The 21560-nt window shown below is 36.0% G+C and overlaps 1 protein-coding gene across 1 annotated transcript; it reads left to right on the top strand.

Moving 5' to 3' along the window:
- Nucleotides 1-256: 256 nt before the first annotated feature.
- On the top strand, nucleotides 257-21461 carry sh3bp5a (SH3-domain binding protein 5a (BTK-associated)). The gene is made up of 9 exons (XM_059508972.1): nucleotides 257-598; nucleotides 2911-2973; nucleotides 6140-6268; nucleotides 15339-15503; nucleotides 15603-15733; nucleotides 16680-16722; nucleotides 17968-18187; nucleotides 19391-19732; nucleotides 20677-21461. The coding sequence occupies exons 1-9, from the start codon at nucleotides 518-520 to the stop codon at nucleotides 20862-20864; spliced, it is 1362 nt and encodes a 453-aa protein (XP_059364955.1). The 5' UTR covers nucleotides 257-517; the 3' UTR covers nucleotides 20865-21461.
- The last annotated feature ends 99 nt before the right edge of the window (nucleotides 21462-21560 follow it).

Genomic DNA, 21560 nt, shown 5'->3' with positions numbered 1-21560 from the left:
TTTAGTGCTTAAAAAAGGATTTTAATTAATATTTATGAACACTTTTTTAACACATGCCTATATAAAATGCCTATTTAAATTATTTATTAAAAAAAGTGTATGTAATGCTAATATATATATATTAATAAATAGCCTACTGTAGTATATAAATAACACTGCCTTAGTTTGTGTGTGTGTGTGTGTGTGTGTGTTTGTGTGTGTGTGTGTGTGTGTGACCCTCATTCAGGATAGAGAGTGTGTGTGTGTCTCGGAGGGGGCGGGCCAGATCTCAGAGCTCGAGCCGCTTCTCATTCTCGTGTCTGCCGGTGTTTTGTGTGTGTTTGTGTCTCGGCAGATTCAGTGTCTGTTGGATATGAGGAAAGATCGTGTGCTTTTCTTTTAATCGCGTGTTGTGGATATAGTCTACCGGTGGTTTGACCGCAGATGCGCGGCTCCGCACGGATCATCTGAGCCCGTTATCCCGGAGAGAGACTCGCTTTGTTCGGCCAGTAACAAACGAATCACGTCTGCTGTCGAAATGAACGACACGGAGAGAGATAACAAATCTGATGAAGACTCGGAATCTCTGGAGGAAGAGGAGGTTGACCCTAGGATTCAGGTACAGAGCAAAAAATCTCGAATTCACATCGATAAAACCACCCGTCCACCCGACTGGACGTTTATATGTTAGTACTTGTTTTAAATTGTTCTGCTATTCTTCAGTCCTGTTTAACCTTCCCGAAATCAGAACTGAAGTTGGACAAGGCCATCAAACTCTGATGAGATTCAAGCTTTAATAATCCGATCAGATGAGATTCTGTTTGTTCAAAGAGTTCAGCAGCTGCTGTTAGATCTGATAGAAGGAACCCCAGTGTGTTATGTCATCTCTGTTATATTCTGTTACATTGTTTCATTGTTTGTTATATTGAGGATATTACCGCGTTGACAATCACTTTGACGTCATATTTAGAACTCATTTTCCTCTCTATAGGAAACAGTTGAGCTCACGTGCAGCGCATGCAGAATTAAGTCTGCTTTATGAGGTGTGAGAATAATACGATTCTTTTTATTCACTTAAAAGTCCTAAAAGTATACACTGGCACATTTATACACACATGCATATATATAGGACACACACACATACACACACACACACACACACACACACACACACACACAAACACATAAATATATATATATGTCCTCCTAAAATTAATTTTTTTTCCAGACTCCTATGTATAGGTTCAGTGATTTTACTTTAATGGCAATGTATAATTGTTTTTCTATGCCACTATAGTAAAATAACTGAACATAAAAATAGGAGCCTGATAAAAATGCTCATTTTAGATGAAAGTTTCAGACGGCACATTTATATATATATATACACACACTAAAATCACTTAAATGCACTAAATGTCACTTTCTCATTCAGTGACATGCAGACATTTTCAAGCATGACTTCAGTGTCCAGATATTTCTTTTTGAATGCTGTATCTATTATTTTATCACTTGTCTTCTTGCAATGTTTTGCTTCACATGTCCACTTCTAGTAGTACTTTCATTTTAAATTATGCATTTCTCTTGAAAGTGAAGAACTTTTCTGTGTTAGACTGTGTGCTAGTCAGTGTTGGGTATAGTTACTTTGGAAAGTAGTTAGTTAGTTAGGTTACAACGTTACCATCAATTAAAAGTAATCAGTTATGATACAGCGTTACCTATTCATAAAAGTAACGCGTTAGAGTACTCATGCGTTACCAAAAATTAAAAGCCGTTTGCAGCGGCTCACACATGACAGACACAGCCCCCGGCCCCTTTAAATGCACCTAGAAGTCGTGACTCCCGACAATGAATAACGTCAGTCATCCGACTAAATTAACACTGCAGGATAACAATAACAGGAAAGACAGTCAGCAATAGGCTATTCCACATGGCGTTTTATTTATTTATTATCACAGAACATATTATTAATCAAATTCGCACCTACCCAGCCCGGGTAGCCTAGGCTACTGTATATTATGAGCACCACAAGATAACTCCTGATTTTTCTTTAACTTTAAATAATGCAGTTATCAAAGTACAAGTATGCTTACTTGTAAACACAACCTTAAACAGGCTTGCAGATTTAAATCCATTTAGAAATGATGAACAACCAGCCAGCCAACGAACTAACAGAAATTAACAGCTGCCTGTCGAACAAAAATGATAACAAACCACCGAATTAAATCCTTCACTGCCACACAGGCAAATGACAAATCGCTTAATAGCCGAACTTATTATTATTAAAGTGTCACTCACAGTCACAAGCCTAAATTCGCTTTAACACAGTCCATAAACCAAACGCCGTCCTCTCTGCCATCTTGCCGGGAGTTCGAAAAAAAAAAAGAAAACACACACACATCAGGCGCAGGGCACAGACGTATCACAGCCATTGACTTTACAATCACAGAGCTGCGGCTCCGCTGATACATCCGCAGGTGGCACAGTAGACCTAGGCCTACTGTCTGACAAAAAGCAGGCTGCAGTCGGGACTTTCCTTTCCTTAAAATAACGGATTACTTTTTAAAAAAAATAACAAAGTTACTGAATACTTACGCACGAAACTAACGCGTTAAGTTACACATTTCAGGAAAAAAGTAATTAGAGTACTCTAACGCGTTACTTTGTAACGCGTTACCCACAACACTGGTGCTAGTTGTGCTAAATGAACTGGTTTTTCATCCTCCACCCATGAAAAAAAATAAACACATAATCTTATAATGAAAACAACATATGTGTGTCATCAGCGTGTGGCTAGCTTCGCAGGAAAAGCATACATATGAGCTTAATCTCAGTGCTGGGTTATTGAATAACACTGCTGTCGGCCTGCTTTTATTGCTAGAGACTTCTTACTGCGATCTTAAGTCCTTCTGCATTACTTAATCTCTTCAACAGGGTGAACTGGAGAAACTGAATCAGTCTACAGATAACATCAACAGATGGGAGACCGAACTGGAGGTAAGGTTCACATGCTTACATTGTGGTGTCACTGTTTTCGCTAAAAATGTTTGCAGGCGTAATTCCAAAGGGGAAAATGTCTAAACTCTCAGACCCTCCTGCTTCGGCACTCACTAATAGGAAGTTTCTTGCATGTGACTGACACCCATTATATCTGCTGAGCAGACAGAGGAAATCTCTCCTGTCCCGAGTCTGGAATTCCTGTCATGAGAGCCACAAACCACGACAGCTAAAGGAGTAGTTTAGGAAAATGTTTCTCATTCCAAACACGGATGACTTTCTTCTAGAGGACAAACACACAGAAATAGTAAATTGCCAGTTGGCATCAGAAACATCCATTTCCATGTTTTGTTTCAGCTGAATTATGATTTCCTTTCTCAATATAGCATTTGTACCCTGACAAAAAAATACTGTGAAGTTACCACAGTTATACCAAAGTATTTCAAAGAATATCATGGTACTACCGTGGTCCATAAAAGGTTTTGTTAGTTTTGTCTCAACCAGTGTAGACAAGTGTCATTTATTTTATTTACTATTATATTTTTCATATTTTCATTAATATTTTATTAATATTATTTTTTTATTTTAATATTTTACATTTCAATATTAATATTTAGAATTAGCTGTCATTTTTAGATTTTCATTTACATTTTGAGTTTTATTTTTTTAATAATTTAAGTTAATTTGTATTAATTTTATTTTATTAGTTCTGTATATTACTAGTTTGGTGTAATAAATTTCATTTTATTATTATTGTTTTTTATTTTGGTTTTTATTTATTTGCAGATAATACATTTTGTGCTTCAACATAAACTTATTTTAGTTGGCTGCCAAGCAAAGTTATTATGGTTAACTAAAACTAAAAATGAAACCAAAAATACACACACAAACACACACACATCCACACACACGAAAAAGTTATGTAATAAAATAATGAAATTAAGAAGCCCCGCACATTACATGCAAGAAAAAATAAATAAATTGTGCGCACGATTTACTCAATTTACTATAACGTGCACACAATTACTATTGCGTTCCCTCGATTTACTATTTTGTTCACTCGATTTGCTAAATCATGCGCACAATTTATAAATCGAGTGAACAAAATAGTAAATCGAGGGAATGCTATTGTAATCGTGTGCACGTTTTAGTACATTGAGGGAACGAATTAGTAAATCTTGCACACGATTTAGCCAAAACAAAACAGAAAATATAAACATTAATAAAACAATATATTATTAAAAACTATATTAGTATCTTGATACAAAAATATTTCATTTTAATAATTAGCCTTGAATTCAGATACAAGTCCGTGGTTATTCAGCAGAAGGAACCAGGAAGTGTCCTTCTGTCAGAGGAAGTCTAAGTCCCTCTGTGGTTTTGGTCACCGAGGTCCTGTGTGGAAGGATGTAGATGTCAGTGTTTTTAAATATGTCATCTGAGTGACCAAACCCAGCCGACGACAGATTCATTCAGAGCTGGACACCACATACTCACATCGCACTGGCCCTCTACTCATCTAATTCAACAAACGTGATGTTGGGTTTCTTTCTGCTGAGGGGGAGTTTTCTGTCTAGATAGCAGGGTGTAGATTCTTTCTTAACTGTGTTAAATGCTGAATTGTGTTAGCTGAATCAGCGCTTCTCAGGAAGCAACAAAAGGCTGATTATTGAAGCGTTTCATTGCTGTGAAACTGAAAGATGGATGCATATAATTCAGAGAGATTCCTGAGCACACAGTTCATGCTGCCTGGATATGATGAGCCTTTCAGTGCACTGAGATTTATTCAGATTTCATAGACTGCATGCACTCACTCTTAAATACGCCTGTCAACACAAAGACAAGAATCCATCTGTCACTGTCTTTTATTCAGTAGTTCATACAGTTTAATTAAATATATTATCCATAATGCATCATAATACTGTTGTGAACCTTAGAGAGCAGTGTTTACTGATGCATACTGCACACAAAAATGTGATTGGCTGGCTTTATGCAATATATAGGAGTGTGAATGAGCTTCATTAGAAGACAAAGTTGTGTTAAAGGAATAGTTCACCCAAAAATAAACATTTGCTGAAAATGTGCTCAGCCTCAGGCCATCCAAGATTAGGATGAGTTTGTTTCTTCATCAGATTTGGAGAAATGTAGCATCACCAATGGATGCTCTGCAGTGAATGGGTGCCATCAGAATGAGAGTCCAAACAGCTGATTAAAACATCACAATTATCCACAAGTAATCCACACCACTCCAGTCCATCAGTTAATGACTTGAGAAGCCAAAAGCTGTGTGTTTGTAAGACAGTGAAGTGACACACAGCCAAGTATGGCGACCCATACTCAGAATTCATGCTCTGCATTTAACCCATCCAAAGTGCCCAGGGAGCCGTTGGGGGTTCAGTGCCTTGCTCAAGGGCACTTCAGGCGTGGTATTGCTGGCCCAAGACTCGAACCCAAAACCTTAGGGTTAGGAGTCAAACTCTCTAACCATTAGGCCACGACTTCCCCTAAAACAAACTCATCATTTAAACGTTTTAACTTCAAACTGTTGCTTCTGGCTTAAATATGAGTCCACAATCCATAACAACACTTCCTCCAGTGAAAAAGTAATCTTGTCATAATCAGGAGAGAAATGTGCACAGATCAAGCACCGTTTACAAGCTCTAAACAAATATGTGGGTTGATTTTGATGTTAGAAACAACAGGAGATGGACTTTTTCACTGGAGGAAGCTTTATTATGGAGTTGTATTTTAGCTGGAAGCAACGGTTTGAAGTTAAAACATCTTAATGATGGATTTGTTGTTTCAAACATGCAGCTTTTCACTTCACAAGACATTAACTGATGGACTGGAGTGCTGTGGATTACTGTGAGGTTTTTATCAGCTGTTTGGACTCTCATTCTGACGGCACCCATTAACTGCAGAGGATCCACTGGTGAGCAAATGATGGAATGTGACATTTCTCCAAATCCGATGAAGAAAAAAACTAATCTACATCTAAATCTGAAGAACTGCACATTGAATTTGACAAATTTGTGAGGTTTGTGGCATGCATATCGACATTCAGTGTCAGAGAACATGCAAACATCGGATAGACAGTTGATATACCCGAGCATCTTAATTTAGATTTAATGACCCCCTAAATGTGTTACTGGTCTTTGTTCTGCAGGACTCCCGGCAGAAGTTTCGTGCCGTCCTAGTGGAGGCCACTGTCAAGCTGGACGAGCAGGTAAAGAAGATCGGTAAAGCTGTAGAAGACTCAAAACCGTACTGGGAGGCCAGGAGGGCGGCGCGTCAGGTGAGCTTGAACTTGCCGTCCATCTGCAGTTTGTTCTTAGTCATTTATTATGCTGGAGTTTGCATGGTGTGCAGTCTTCTGGAATCTCATCTATCGAAGTAATAAATTAAGGATGCATCAAAATATTAACCACCAAAAACTATCAGATGCAAATTTTTTTTGCTAGTTTCAGCTCGATGTTATAATTTTCACATCCTGTGCTACGTTGTTTAAATAGCTTAAAATGCATTTGTGCTCATTTATGCACTCATGGGCATGCTGGTCTGATAACGAGGTGTGTTTAGGTGCATTGTAGGTGCGTTTCTATTTTGAGGCAGCTGAAATAGACTGCGCCTTTGACCAACTGAAGCCTGGTCAAAAGTCAGTGGAGCAATATTTATTTACTTTTTTGTTAATTAAAGAGTGTGTTAGTAATGTGCCTATAGGTGGGTGAACAACGGGAGTACACTCTGCTTATTACACACACAGGGACACGCAGCAGCGCACAAGCATGCCTAATATTAAAAATGAAAGGATTACAGTGTAAAAGATTATTATTGTGCCCCGTAGATGGTCTGCTACATTACATTAAACTACATTATTTAAGCAGTGCAAAAGCACTTAAGAGCTGATTTATATTGTAAAGTTGCATGAACCAATAGTGTAATCTTTGTAAAACAGCACATTTACATTATTAATGTTCACTGATCAAAGAAAGTATGATCTGAAAGAATATAAACATAGGCGCAGATGTTAAGTAAAACACATTTGCCCCAGTTTATCTTCTCATAATCACATGGGCACCTTCCACCCCCAATCCCAGCCTGCGCTGTCAGCATCTCAATAATGAGCGGCCTGCAGTCCAGCGTACTGACGCAGGGGAATTTGTTTGCAAACAGACTTTGGCATTTCCATAGATAGAAACATCTCTGGAGAGAAGACTGAACATTACGTCCTTCTGATGTGTCTACATGCATATAAAAAAGGCTCTTCTCCTCAGAACACAATGCGCCATAACTCGACAACACAAAATCTGTCTAGTTTTTAATATGAACATTAACATGCATCTGTCATTAGTGGCATGTGAAAGCGTGTGTAGTTTAGAGCGTCTGCTGTGAAGAATTTGAGATCCCTGCTGCTTCCAGCCATGACATTCTCCATATTACCTTGTGACAGTGATAAATCAACACTAATGTCGCTCTGACACAGTCATAAAAGAGCTTTTTATATCCAGGAGGTGAGTTTGGTGAGAGTTCTAACTCAGTTATTACGCAGTCCAAATGAACAGAAATGTGTTTATAATCACAAATTATATCAGAAAGTTAGAACCCGAAACATGTATTTTTATTGTCTTTAAAAGAAGTCTCATCTGCTCACCAAGGCTGCATTTAACTGATGAAAAGCACAGTAAAAACAGTAATATTGTTGTATAATTTGCTGCTTTAGAAAGATTTCTGATTATAATCGATGTTAAAACAGTTGCCTGCTTCATTTTTTTTTAATGGAAACCTCATTCTTGCTTCATAAAAAAAAAAAAAATATATATATATATATATATATATATATATATATATATATATATATATATATATATATATATATATATATATATAAAACTCTATAGCTTATGTGTACTTGAAGTGATGGACTCTTACTAGTAAGAAGTAAGAAATCTTCAGACAGTCAGAAGCTCATATTCTCAGTCTATTTTTACACACATTAAAACAAAATGATCTGAGATTAGTCATGAGTGAGTAAAACGCTGCCAGGAAAAAGACATCGTCAGCTAATCTTTTAAAAGCTCCTGGTAAAACCCGATTCATTTGAGCAGAAGCAAACACAAAAAATAAGTCATTGGAGTCATATCTCTATGGTGTCCGTAAGCGTTATTACAGTCAAAAATGGCCCAATTCTTTTCTTCATTCATGTTTCTGGTCTCACTATGAACGATCTATCAAAAATCTTTCAAAGCAATGCATAATAGTTTAGGTGGAGTAAATGTGTACAGCACACACACCGTTATGCATGTTAGCTAATATGAATTAGGGGCTGGAATTAATCTTATTATGCTTTATATCACTATCTGTGATCGGTGTTAAGCCCTCAAGCATTATTGTGCGGTTTGTCTCTCTGCTTTTTACACTAAATTGGTGCTAATCAATGTGTGCGTGCTTGCTGGTAATCAAATGAAGGTGGTCTTAACTGTCCTGTCATCACTCTGAAAGACCACCAGGATCTGTGTATGTCAGTAGATGAGACAGACGGTCAGGACGGGCAGTGCCAGCTGTCTCTCAGTCAGAGGGCCAACACCCACTTCACAGCCAATCAGAGCACAGCACATGACCACACCTCCACTTACCCACAGCTGACCAGACAGACAGACGGACGGACAGATAGATAGATAGATAGATAGATAGATAGATAGATAGATAGATAGATAGATAGATAGATAGATAGATAGATAGATAGATAGATAGATAGATAGATAGATAGATAGACTGTTTAGACAGACTGCAGCACGTGTCGACCTCATCTTCACAGCATATGTGTGTCTGTGTGTGAACGGAGGTTATAAAAGGGGCACACACACACACACACACATCACACACACACACACACATCACACACACACACACACACACACACACACACACACACACACACACACACACACACACACACAGACACACACACACACACACATCACACACACACACACACACACACACACATTTGACTGGCTAAAATTAACTCCAATCTCCAATCAAACCACTGAAAGTGCTGGTGCATCATTGTGTATGCAAATGTAGACCATTTTTAGTTAATCTCTCATCTGGACATTAAAATATTTATTTTCTGGTCTTAAAAACTGCATTACACCATACTAATTGTACTATATCTGTAGAATACATTATGTTTACAGTGCACATTTTATGCACGCATAGAATACACAGATAACATACTACATTTGCTGCAAATTGCACACTTAAAGAATCAGAATAAGACAGTAAGACTTTGATTAGCCACTGACATTAAATGTTACTATCAAACCACTCATTTTACTCATACTGTTTGTTCAGTAAGCATTATAGAGTATACAGTGCAAATATGCACATTTTCAGTATTCATGGAATACCTGAATGACCAGCTACAACAGGGCAATATATGGAATACTGCATCCCATAATGCATTGCACTTGACTTAAAATTATTCTTAAAATTAAAAATTCTTAAAATTAGACAAATAGATCCAAATAATAGTTGTCATATCTGAAATAGTAACTGAATTAAGGTCATAAATAAATTAAAATAAATACATTTATGCATTTAGCAGACACTTTTATCCAAAGCGACTTACAGTGCATTCAGGCTATCAATTTTTACATATCATGTGTTCCCGGGGAATCGAACCCCCAACCTTGCACTTGATAGTGCAGTGCTCTACCAATTGAGCTACAGGAACACTAAAAGCAACATAGTGTTATACTAGTGTACTACATACTGTATGCACAAGTGATACTACTAATGTATATATTTGGTTATCGTTGCATACTGCATCATGTGCAATAAATATATATATATTATATATATTAGTCGTATACAGTATGCAGTGTAATATTCAGTGAACTAGAGTTCCGTTTAAGAACAATGGAAATGCTGAATGTTCTGTTTTCTTGTGAAAGTAGTGCAACTCGAACTGAAAAAGATTAACACAGCTGCTCACCTGACTGATGCAAGTTCTGTCGGATTTATATGTGTTTTCTGATTTGTTGATCGATTTTGTTTTGCAGTTCAGGGCCACCGAACCATAGTTTTCTGGAATAGCAAGAAAATAAAAGTTTATGTCAAATGAATTTTGTTATGATTGGAAAGTGTTCATGGACAGAGAGAAACAGAGAGGGCCTGGGTTGCATGAATCATGAATCATCGAGTAGAAAGAGCTGGATTGTTTATCCTCTGCGATTGTTTATCCTCTGCTCCACCCAAAGGCCATTCGAGCAGATGGGAAACAGCCGTCTTTGTCTCATTTTGGATGAGGTTGTGGAATCCCTCTGGTTTGTACTGGATGCTGGGAGATTTATTAAACTCTTCATATGTGTCATGATATAACACAAAAAATAGACCTTCCAGTGTGGTCATCCTAATACAGGCAGGAGGAAGTTTGTAGATTATTTAGAGATGGAGAAGTAAACATACTTCTGTATTTTAGTGAATGCTAATAAAAACATGAGGACGTTTTCAGCCTTTAACGGAGAATTATTGTGTCTGTAGCAGCTAGTTTTCTCCATCTCTTCAGGTGGATGAACTGGCTATGATAGCTGAAGAAGTGGGTCACTGTTTTCAGTAGGTCAGACAGAGTTTAGGCCGAGCCGAAGTGATTCTACATCTTCAGATGATGCTGCTGAGCTCATTAAATGTTAATTTAACATAAATGCTGCTCATGAAAAACCCATCTGTCTTACCGAGTTTGGGAAAGAAATAGGTCAGCAAACCGGAAACAAACAAATCACATGCTTGTGCTGCCTGTCAAAAACATTACCAGGAGTGTTTCTGCCCCATCTTCAGTCCAGACACTGAGACTTAACAGAGACCGGCGGATGGAGTGTGTAATTTTTATCTTAAAATCTCCACCGCAAGTGAGAATAACTCTAATCTGTCATGACGGTGGTTACAGAGCTCAACTTCATCTGAACTTCACCCTGTGAGTGTCTAAATGCTTGTGTCAGTTAAGAAACTGTAGCTTAAGCAGACACATGCTCATTTAAACTAGTTAAACTAAAATGAAGGTACTTAACCTCTAAAACTAAATTGCAACTAACAGAAATGGTGGTAAAACAGATGAAAAAATCCCACAGGTGCACATTTGCATGTCTTTTCAGAACATACAGGAAGAAAATCACGCAGAAAACCCTGGAAACCATATAGCAGCCAGCACCCTATTTTATTTTATTATTTTGTAAAATTCTAGATTTGATTATATGACCGTTGACCCGTCGGCTCTACCATGGCTCCTAGCTCCTTCCTCTCCGCCGTGGCCCGGCAGTCCGCAGGCTCTGCCTGGCTCCCTCGTCCCTCCGGCTCCGCCTTGGTCTGGCGTCGTCCATCCTATGCCTCGGGACTCCACTCCTCCGGCTTTGCCTCATCCCTCCGTCCCTCCGGCTCCGTCAGGCTCCTTCATCCCCTCGGCTACACCTCAGTCCTCTGTCACTCTGGCCTCACCGTGGCCTTCCGGATCCACATCGCCGCGTCAGTCACCAGAGCCATCTGTTCCGCCTAGGACCTCCGGCTCCTCCCCGTCACCCTGGCTCTTCGGCTCTCCGTCTCCGCCTCGGGCTCCTCCTTCACTTGCTCCGTTGCCGTGGGTCGAGTCCCTGGAGTCGGCGACCATTCCTCCTCCATGGCTCCTTCCACTGTCGGCCCCACCTTGGGCCGTTATGGCTGTGGCCTGGGTCCTGCTGGGTGCCTCCTGCTCCAGATCCCTCCTGTCTCCTCCCTGGCTCCTCCCTCCGTCATCTCCTCCCTGGCTCCTTCCTCTGTAGTCCCTGTCTGCTGGCCCCATCCTGGGAGGCTGTCCTCCACCGGAACCTCCTCCCAAGTTCCCACCCATGCCTCCCTTTGTTGTTTCTACGGTGCGAGAACGCACCTACCAGGAGGGGGGAGTACTGTCATATACCTGGACTCATTTTGTGTGTTTTTGCCCCTGTGACTCAGTTTCTGTCTTCCGTGTGTGGTTTGATTAGTTCCCAGATGAGTCTATTCATTTCTCCATGTGTTCTATTTCCCGGTTAATTTAGTGATTCCATCCACCTGTGTTTCCCCATTATCCCTTGTACAAAAGCCTTGTCCTTTCAGTTCTGTTTGGTCGGGTCTACTTGCCACTTGCTACCAGTTACTTGCCACTTGCTACCAGTCACCAGTTACTTGCTACTTACCTGTGTCTTCCTCTAAGATCCATGTTTGGATAATGCCTATGTTGGATTTAATAAAGCCTTGTTTCGTTTATCCTTCGGCTCCGTGTTCCTTCCAGCAGCGTAAGCCGTGACAGTAGGATGCAGTCCTGCATTATTATGTGGTCATGTGTTGTGTCATGGATATTTTAATAGCACATACTGAAAAAAAAAATGAAGAATATACACTACTGACTTTTTTTCTACTTTTTTTTTTTTCAGCAAGGATGCATTAAATTGATAAAACGTGACAAAGACATCATTGTCCAACGATTTATATTTCAAATAAATGCTGTTCTTTTGAACTTACTATTCATCAAATAATCCTGAGAAACCAAAAACATCACAGTTCCCACAAAAACATTCAGCAGCACGACTGTTTTCAACATTAATAATAATAATCAAAAATGTTTCTTGAGCAGTAAATCATCATATTAGAATGATTTCTGAAGATTATATGACACTGAAGACTGGAATGCTGAAAATTCATCTTTGATCACAGAAATAAATTACATTTTACTATATATTCACATAGAAAACAGCTGTTTCAAGTAGTAAAAATATTTCACCATTTTAATCAAATAAATGAAACCTTGATGAACAAAAAAAAATCTTACCGACCCCAAACTTTTTTAAGATATTGTACAAATATAATATAAAACTGTTTAATAAAAACAGATGAGACCTACTGAAAATAGCTGAAATTAAACAAACACTTTCTGGTTAGTGTATGAGTCTATTACTATTCAGCTTTGTGCCCACGCAGACATGCCATCACACCCTTGCGTTGGCAGTGGACTAAATGCAGCTTTTGTTTACTGCAGTACATGCATTGATTCATCGTGTTGAATGGTCAGTTCTGAACAATGCTCCGAAAGGTCAGTTCTGGACACGTCTGACGTGATGCATTAGCTAAATATATATATATATATATATATATATTAAATATAATAATAAATAAATGATATATATTTTATATAAAAAGACAAAATTAAAATTCTGACAACTTCACAGCTCAAATAATACATTAATAATACATGTGCAAAAGAATTTGCTTATATATATTAGTGCTAAAGAAAAGCACAAGCTGCTTTTAAATAATATTTGAAGTTTTTTACTAAAACAGAATTCTCGTTTGGTTTCTTCAGAGTTGAACTGTTTTGTTCTCAGCTCTATAGAAAGCCTCTGTGATGTTATGTTAAACACTCTTTCAAAATCTGGAGGTTGCTGAGGTTGTTGGTTTAGAGGAGAAAAATAAGAGAAATCTCATGAAGTGATACAGTGGGGTGAGATTGAGCTTTATGAAATATACAGTAGCTTCTTCTTATCCAAGCTTTCTTTATGCATTTCATAGCAGAATATAGATTTGAATAATGTAAGAGGGATCGTCTCTAAATGAGAAGCTCAGTGGTCACATGATCCGCTGTAATGCTAATCATGCTAATCTGTCAACCCTGATAAGAATCACACGGATTTAATCTCATTTCAGTCTCGGACAAGAAAGAGGAATGTGACATCTCTGCAGTTAACATTACTATTAAACCATTATTAGTTTTTATAAAATTTTGATGTATATATATATTTTCAATTTTTATTTTAGTCAACGTCTTAGTCGTTTTTTGTAGTTTTTTTTAAAGTATGTCTTAGTTTTTATTCATTTTTATTTATGTTGTAGTTATAGTAATTTTAGTACTTAAACTAAGTACTTAAATAAGACATGTTTCCTTGGCAACTAGCTGAAATAAAATAAGTTTAAGTTTTCTTAATTTTATTTCAAGTGCAGCATTATTGTCACTGATAATGTTGTAAGGGTTGTTTGGGGAAATAAAAAAAAAAAATAAGTAGAAAGACACTTTACAATAAGATCCTATTAGTTACTGTAAATTGAGTTTACTAACAATATGCAATACATTAGTTACAGTGTTATTTTAGCATTATTGATATAGTTTTTATTAATATTTTAAATCAGTTTTATAATTTAAATTGTACTATTTTTACTAATTTTGTTCTTTTTTAATATATGTCTATATTATAACTAATACATTTTCTTTCTGTTTTAGTTGTAGTTATTTTAGTACTTCAAGAAATTATGCCTTGTTTTTATATCATTTCATTCCAGGTAACACTTATTTTCTTTTAAAGCAACATTTCATGTTTTATTTTAATTTTAGCTCACATTAATAATAATAATATTTTTTTACATTATTTATTAATTTTGTTAAATAATTAAATAATTATTAACAGATACAACTTTTGATTTTAATAATGCATTAGTAAATGTTGAAAACTGACATTCACTAAGATTAATAAATGCTTCAGAAGTATTTTTCATTGTTAGTCCATGTTAACTAATGTAAACAAACAAACTTATTGCAAAGCGTTACCAAGTTACTAGTCATGCAGCTGAGTAATAAAGTCACTTAAATCAAACGGTGAATTTCTCACATTGTAGTGCATGGCACTTTTATGTGGTACATCTGCGTCATTAATATGAGAAAATGAGTGATTATTGACAGCAGCTGTTTACTACTGTATCCTGGCAACACTAAGGAAGCGTCATCATCTCTTACGTAACATCTTAACATGTGCACGCTTGCAGCGGTCGGAAATGCATTACAGGAGATGAAGAAAGTGAGCGGCTTCATGCATCATATATATGACTCTGGAGCACAGAATCAGTCTTAAGTCTCTGGGGTATATCTTTAGCAATAGCCCAAAAAACACTGTATGGGTCAAAATTATAGATTTTTATTTTATGCCAAAAATCATTAGGATATTAATTAAAGTTCATGTTCAATGAAGATATTTTGCAAATTTCCTACTGTAAATATATTAAAACATAATTTTTGATTAGTAATACACATTGCTAAGATAATTTAGATTTTTTTTTTGTTTACCCTCAGATTCCAGATTTTCAAATAGTCTGACAAATATTGTCCTATCCTAACTTACTAAGCTTGTTTATTCAGCTTTCACATGATGAATGATGACACTTAAGACTGGTCCAGAGTCACATATTAGTCTGCAAATTACAGCGGATTGCTTTGTGCACCACGCCACTTTTTAAAAGTTTGGAAAGCAAACAGCTCACTCTGTACCAAAACTGTGAAAGCATCCTCAATCTCTGATGCTTTTCTCTTTCAGGCTCAAGTTGAAGCTCAGAGAGCCACGCAGGAGTATCAGCGAGCCATCGAGATCCTCCGGGCCGCGAAAGAGACCATCGCACTGGCCGAGGAGCGTCTGCTGGAGGAGGACAGCCGGCAGTTTGACTCGGCCTGGCAGGAGATGCTCAACCACGCCACCCAGAGGGTCAGAAAGAAAAGACTACTGATAAAAACAGCTGACCCTGTTCTTTTGTATTCTCTATGCAGTGCATTTTGTCTGAACTGATCTGATTGGCTGTTCCAGGTGATGGAGGCGGAGCAAAGCAGGACACGCAGTGAAATCGAACACAGGGAAACAGCAGCTAAATACAACGCCGCCATCAGCCACATGAGACAACTGGAGAAAAAACTCAAACGCACCATCAACAAGTCCAGGTCAGAGGACAGCAATCAATGGGTTTGATATACATACACTACCATTCAAAAGTTTGGGATCAGTTTTTTTTTTTTTTTTTTAATGAATCAATAGTTTTGTTCCGTAAGGATGCATTAAACTGATCAAAAGTGACAGTACATACATTTATAATGTCACAAAAGATTTCTATTTGAAATAAATGCTGTTCTTTTCATCATAATCTTGAAAAAAAAATGAATCACAGTTTACAGAAGAAAAATATGAAGCAGTACAACTGTTTTCAACATTGATAATAATCAGAAATGTTTCTTGAGCAGCAAATCATCATATTAGAATGATTTCTGAAGATCATGTGACACTGAAGAAAATGCAGCTTTGATCACAGCAATCAATTACATTTTACAATATATTCACATAGAAAAAACACTTATTTTAAATAGTAATAATATTTCACAAATGTTAATGTATTTTTGATCAAATAAATGCAGCCTCGGTGAGCAGAAGAGTCTTCTTTCAAAAAGCAAAAAAAAATCTTACCAACCCCAAAACCTTTAAACAGTAGTGTATTTAAAATTCAGTCTTGATGTCAGAACTGTTACAAAACATTTAAAAAGTCCTCAAACTGAATATGATCACGTAATGGCAAGACTCTAAGTGTTTGTCTCACTTAAATAATGAGATCATGCATACAAATCATGTTGCAATAGTCATAAAGTAAAGACTCCCAAACATTGGGAATGAAATGATTTTTATTTCCTCTCCCTGATGGAAATCAGTGTTTTGTAGGCCCCACAGAGGGCCTCTGCTCTCGGCTCTGCTCTGCTGTGTGTCGGTGGGTTATGGATGGAAGTGTTGTTCAGTGTAATGCATCTCTAATGGGTTCCAGATGTGCTTCTGCTGCTGGAATGTGCACTCACTCTGCTCTGATCTCTCTCGCTCTCTCTCTCTCTCTCTCTCCCTCTGCAGGCCGTACTTTGAATTAAAGGCGAAGTATTACCTACAGCTCGAGGTACGCCAGTTTTTATTTTGCACAAAATAATACTTTAAGAATGTTTAATCCCAAAATCAATTAAATAAATAGTGTTTTATGTATTATCTAAAGCAATGAAGATTGTGATTTTTATGCTTTTCGTGACTAATAAGAACAAATTTCAGCCTAAATTCTAATTCCTTTAATGTGAATAAAATAATATGTTATATAATCTGAAATGATTTAAATTCCAATGATTTATCTGTTGTACTGAATTTATGTTGATGTACATAAATCATTGCATTACAGTATTTTTAATATTATTTTAAACATACTTCAGTTAATTAAATTAAGATTTTAGAAATATTTGTAAAATTATATTGAATTACATTTAAAAAAGAAATTAACCCCTGGTTTCACAGACAGGGCTTAAGACTAGTCCTAGACTAAAATGTAAGTCTGAGCTGTTTCCACTGAAATAAACTTGCACTGACTGATCTTAAAAATATATCAGTGCCTTTTTAGTTTTAAGATGCACATCGGTAATGTTTTTTTTTAAGCATGTTTATAAAAATTACTTAATTGTCCTAATTGATCTATGGTCTAATCCTGGCTTAGTCTAAGCCCTGTCTGTGAAACCGGGCCAATATGTCTTAAAATATTTCAGATTTTATAAGGAAAATGCTGTAGGTAAATACAGTAATGAGAATCACCTTTAAGAATAATGGAAATTACTAAATAAATAAATAATGAGCCATTCAGACATATTACAATTTGAAATGAGTTATTTTTTTTATTATTTAAAAAATATTTCCATTAAATATAATACGATAAATAATATTTTATAAATATTTTTTAGAAAAGTTAATTTCAATATATTCAAATATTTTGTTAATATTATATGGCATTTTTATATTATATTTTATATTTTATTAAAAATGTAGTATGTAATACAGTCTTGAGAATCTAAGGAGATTCACCATAAAAAATATATAATTGTAATTATAAATTAGCAGACAAACAAATAAGACATCCATGCACATTACAATAATGTGAATTTGAGGGGAAATTTGGAAAATTTGGAAAAAAAATTTGACTAAAAATGTCTCTAAAATGTCTCAAATTATTCTAAAGTAACCTTAATTTTCTTTAGTCAAAATATAATGCATTTGATTTTATGTTTTTTCATGTTTTTAGTCATGCAAGAATATTCTTTTTAGAAACAGAACTTTACATGTAGATTTGATCTGATTTTGATTCTAAATATTTGTGTCCTGTTCACAGCAACTGAAGCGACGGGTCGACGAGCATCAGGTTAAACTCACCCAAGCCAAAGCTGAGTATCGGACCGCTCTTCGTAATCTGGAGACCATCTCTGATGAGATCCATGCACGGCGCCGACTGTCTGCCATGGGGCCCCGGGGCCGAGGGGTGGGGGCTGAAGATGACGGGACCGCCACCGATGACATCGCCAACTTCAAAATGGAGTCTGACGGCATATCGAGTATGTGAGATCACACATTACTACCAAGGTTGAATTAGCTTCAGCTCTGCCTGTTTTACGCTGAAGAGACAGCCATAAACAACCTTTGAGCTAATACAGGGAGACAAAAAAGTGATTGTGAACTTAGACAAATGTATGAATTTCATTGCATCAGATAAAAAATATCATATTTTACCATTTCAAACCTGACAAACTAATGTTTGTCAAATGTTTTCAGGGCAGCTGCATGTGTAAAATTCTTGTCTTGAAAGACATTAATATTTAAACTTGTTTTAATAATTGTTTAACTTCACACAGTTATTGAATAAAATCTGAAAGAACTCTGATCTGACTGAATAATAAAAAAGCGTTGTCTTTTTAGAGCTATTGTAAAAACTGAATTTGAATTAGTCTAATATTTAATGAAGTTTGCATCTCTGATTATGAATTGATGTTCAAAGTAAAAAATCTGAATTTACTTTGAGTTGTATTTTAAATTAATGTTATTTATTTGAATTTAAGGTGAAATATTATCAGCTCAAAATACATTCATCCCAAAATCAAAGCGTTTATTTTTCATTCATTTTAAATGTGATGTTATATAATTTAAATATTATATTTCTGTTTTATATATTCTAAAATATTCATACATATAAAATTACATATTATATGTATTTATTTGTAAATATTTAATTGAAGAAAATTAAGAAAAACATTTTTTATTTGCATTGTTACTAATTATATTCATGATTAGAACTTTTTTCAACATTTTCATTTTCATGGATGTACCTGTTAATTTAAATTAATTTGCTGATTGAAGTATAAAAATTATTGTATTACATTTTTTTATTTAAAAAACTATATATATATATATATATATATATATATATATATATATATATATATAATTGATTGCAGAAATGTTAAACTTTACACAGTTGAACCAAATCTGAACCAACACTAATCTGACTTGAGCTGAATAATTCAACTGTTGTCTTTTTAGAGCAGATTTTGAATTTGCATTATATTTAACGAAGTTTGCATCATTGATTCTGTTTCTTACCTGTTTAATACTGTGTAGCTGCTGTGAAACAACATCTGTTGTTTAAAGTACTATAGAAATAAATGTGATTTGACTTGACTTGTCTTCAACAGGAATAGTTTATAGTCTCTATTCAGCAGCATGAAGTTGGAGACTAAATGCATTCTGTGTTTGTTGTTCAGTGATATCTGTGAATTTGGAGGACAGCTGTAACGCCTCTCCATCAGACGACGATCCTGAGACAAGGTCCACCTGCAGCATGAGCTCCACGTCTGCTCCACTAGACCTGCCCTGTCCGTATACCTCCTCCTCTTCTTCCTCCTCATATCCTCTGCTCTCTTCCTCCTGCCCGTACCCTTCCTCTTCCTCTTCCTCCTCGTCCCCGCTGTCCCTCTCTGTCAGTCCTGACCGGCTCCAGCTGCCGGGCTCGGGGTCTCTGGAGGGTTTTGAGCAGGTGTCTCCGGTGCTGGGCCCTCGTAGTGAGTGCAGCGGAGCCTCGTCACCCGACTGTGAACAGGAGAGAGGTGAGAGACAAAAGACCTTGAACTATGAGGACTGTATGGAGTTTAAAATTACAGGACAACTAGCAATTTTTTTACTCATATCTTGTTTTGTTAAAGAAATATTCCGGGTTCGATACAAGTTAAGATCAATTGAATTTGTGGCATAAAGTAGATTTTCCACAAAAAAAAAAGAAAAAAAGAAAAATAGATTTGCCCCTCAATTTCTTAAAAAAAACAAAAAACATCTTTATTATTACTAATATTATAGCTAATTAAAAATAAATCTAAGTAAATGTTAATGAAATAAAAAGAATAATAACTTATTTAATTTTAATTAAACTTTTCTATTTTTTATGTTTAAGTACTAAAATATCTGAAATAATTAAAAATTCATACTTTTAAAATGAAAGAAAATTATATAAACACAAAAAATAAACAAATGAAAAAAAAAACAAATAAATGTTTTTTTATAAAATGTTAACTAAACTTTAAAATGAAATGGAAATGGAAAATTCTTCTTTTTTTATTCCTTTATACATGATTTATACAATCTTACAACTTGGTTGACATGACAATACACCACTAACTGTAACTGGAAAAAAAGATTAATACACAAATTTTAATAAAATTATAATAAATAAATTGTTAAAGCTTTATGCATTAATATAATTACCGCTGTTTTTGGTGCTAAATTTGTAAAAAAATGTTTAAAACAGACATTTCATATTTTTGAAAAAAAAAAATTACCAAATTTTATCAAAGTAGAAAGTCGTTACATATAAATTCAATTGATAAGACATGCTTTTAAATATTACAATTTGATTAAACCATTAAAATGGTTAAAATTGAAAACATTTTTAAATGCAAAACACGCAATTTAGGAAAAATTAAAAAGCTACATAAGGCCCTATATTTGTTTTGAATAAATGGACAGATTCTCATCAGTTCTTTGTGTTTTCTTACAGGTGAGAGGGCAGAAGGTGCAGAAGTTAAACCTGACCCTTCAAACAACATCAGCAGTCAGAAAAGCTCACACCTGGAGAAGAGTATGCACAGTTTATCTCTCCAAACCGCAGACGACAACGACACAGACACTCATCCATTCACTGTGACCTCAAACACAGCAGCAGTGCTGCTTCTCAACAGTGTTTAAACTCAGAAACCACCACCTGCTCCAACCAAACCTTCGGTGCAGGGGCCCAGATCTGAGATGACAGTATGATCCATCAAAGGAACCATTGTGAAACTATTCTCATCTCAGTGTTACAGAGAGCTCATTTCAGACTGGTCTGAACCCAGAAAACCATGAAGTATTACAACTGATATGCAGACATCAGCTATGAAGTGACGAGAACTATTGAACTTTTCATCATCACTGAGTGGATGTCTTCCTCAAATGTGTAGTGAATAGACACTGTTCATATTTTCTGTCTTCTCACTAGCTGATTCAAAACTACTCGATTTTGATGAATTAGGATGGATGAAACGCTCTGATTCTCCAACGACTGACTATGTAAATGACTGAAAATTGGATAGTGTGATGCCAGCACTTGTTTTTCACTCTGTCGGAATTAGTGCAATGCATTTCCTCTCGTCTTACTCTCTGTTTTCCACTCCACAGGTCATAATGTAAAGACTCACGTAGTTCAAAGCTATATATTTATACTCACCGTTTATCTCGTTATCATGATGTTATCGATGTGTTTTCATGCCACAAAGTTCTTATTTGTGTAATAAACAGATGCTCACATCACGAGCCTCTTTCCACTGTTGTTTTCATACAGTAAGATGCCTTTATTCCAAAATAATAAAATTAAAATCAATTTCTGTCTAGCAATGTGTGTTTATG

This window comes from Carassius carassius, chromosome 25 (assembly GCF_963082965.1).
Source record: "Carassius carassius chromosome 25, fCarCar2.1, whole genome shotgun sequence".
Classification (NCBI taxonomy): domain Eukaryota; kingdom Metazoa; phylum Chordata; class Actinopteri; order Cypriniformes; family Cyprinidae; genus Carassius; species Carassius carassius.
The sequence above is the reverse complement of the archived record's forward strand: the minus strand, read 5'-3'. Positions and strand labels throughout refer to the sequence as shown.

What these genes read in the sequence shown, in the direction of transcription:
- sh3bp5a (XM_059508972.1), top strand. Translation starts at nt 518, where the DNA reads ATGAACGACACGGAGAGAGATAACAAATCTGATGAAGACTCGGAATCT. An exon ending in CGCACCATCAACAAGTCCAG is followed by an intron (nt 15,734 to 16,679) that starts GTCAGAGGACAG and finishes CTCCCTCTGCAG; the next exon opens with GCCGTACTTTGAATTAAAGG. An exon ending in AGTATTACCTACAGCTCGAG is followed by an intron (nt 16,723 to 17,967) that starts GTACGCCAGTTT and finishes TCCTGTTCACAG; the next exon opens with CAACTGAAGCGACGGGTCGA.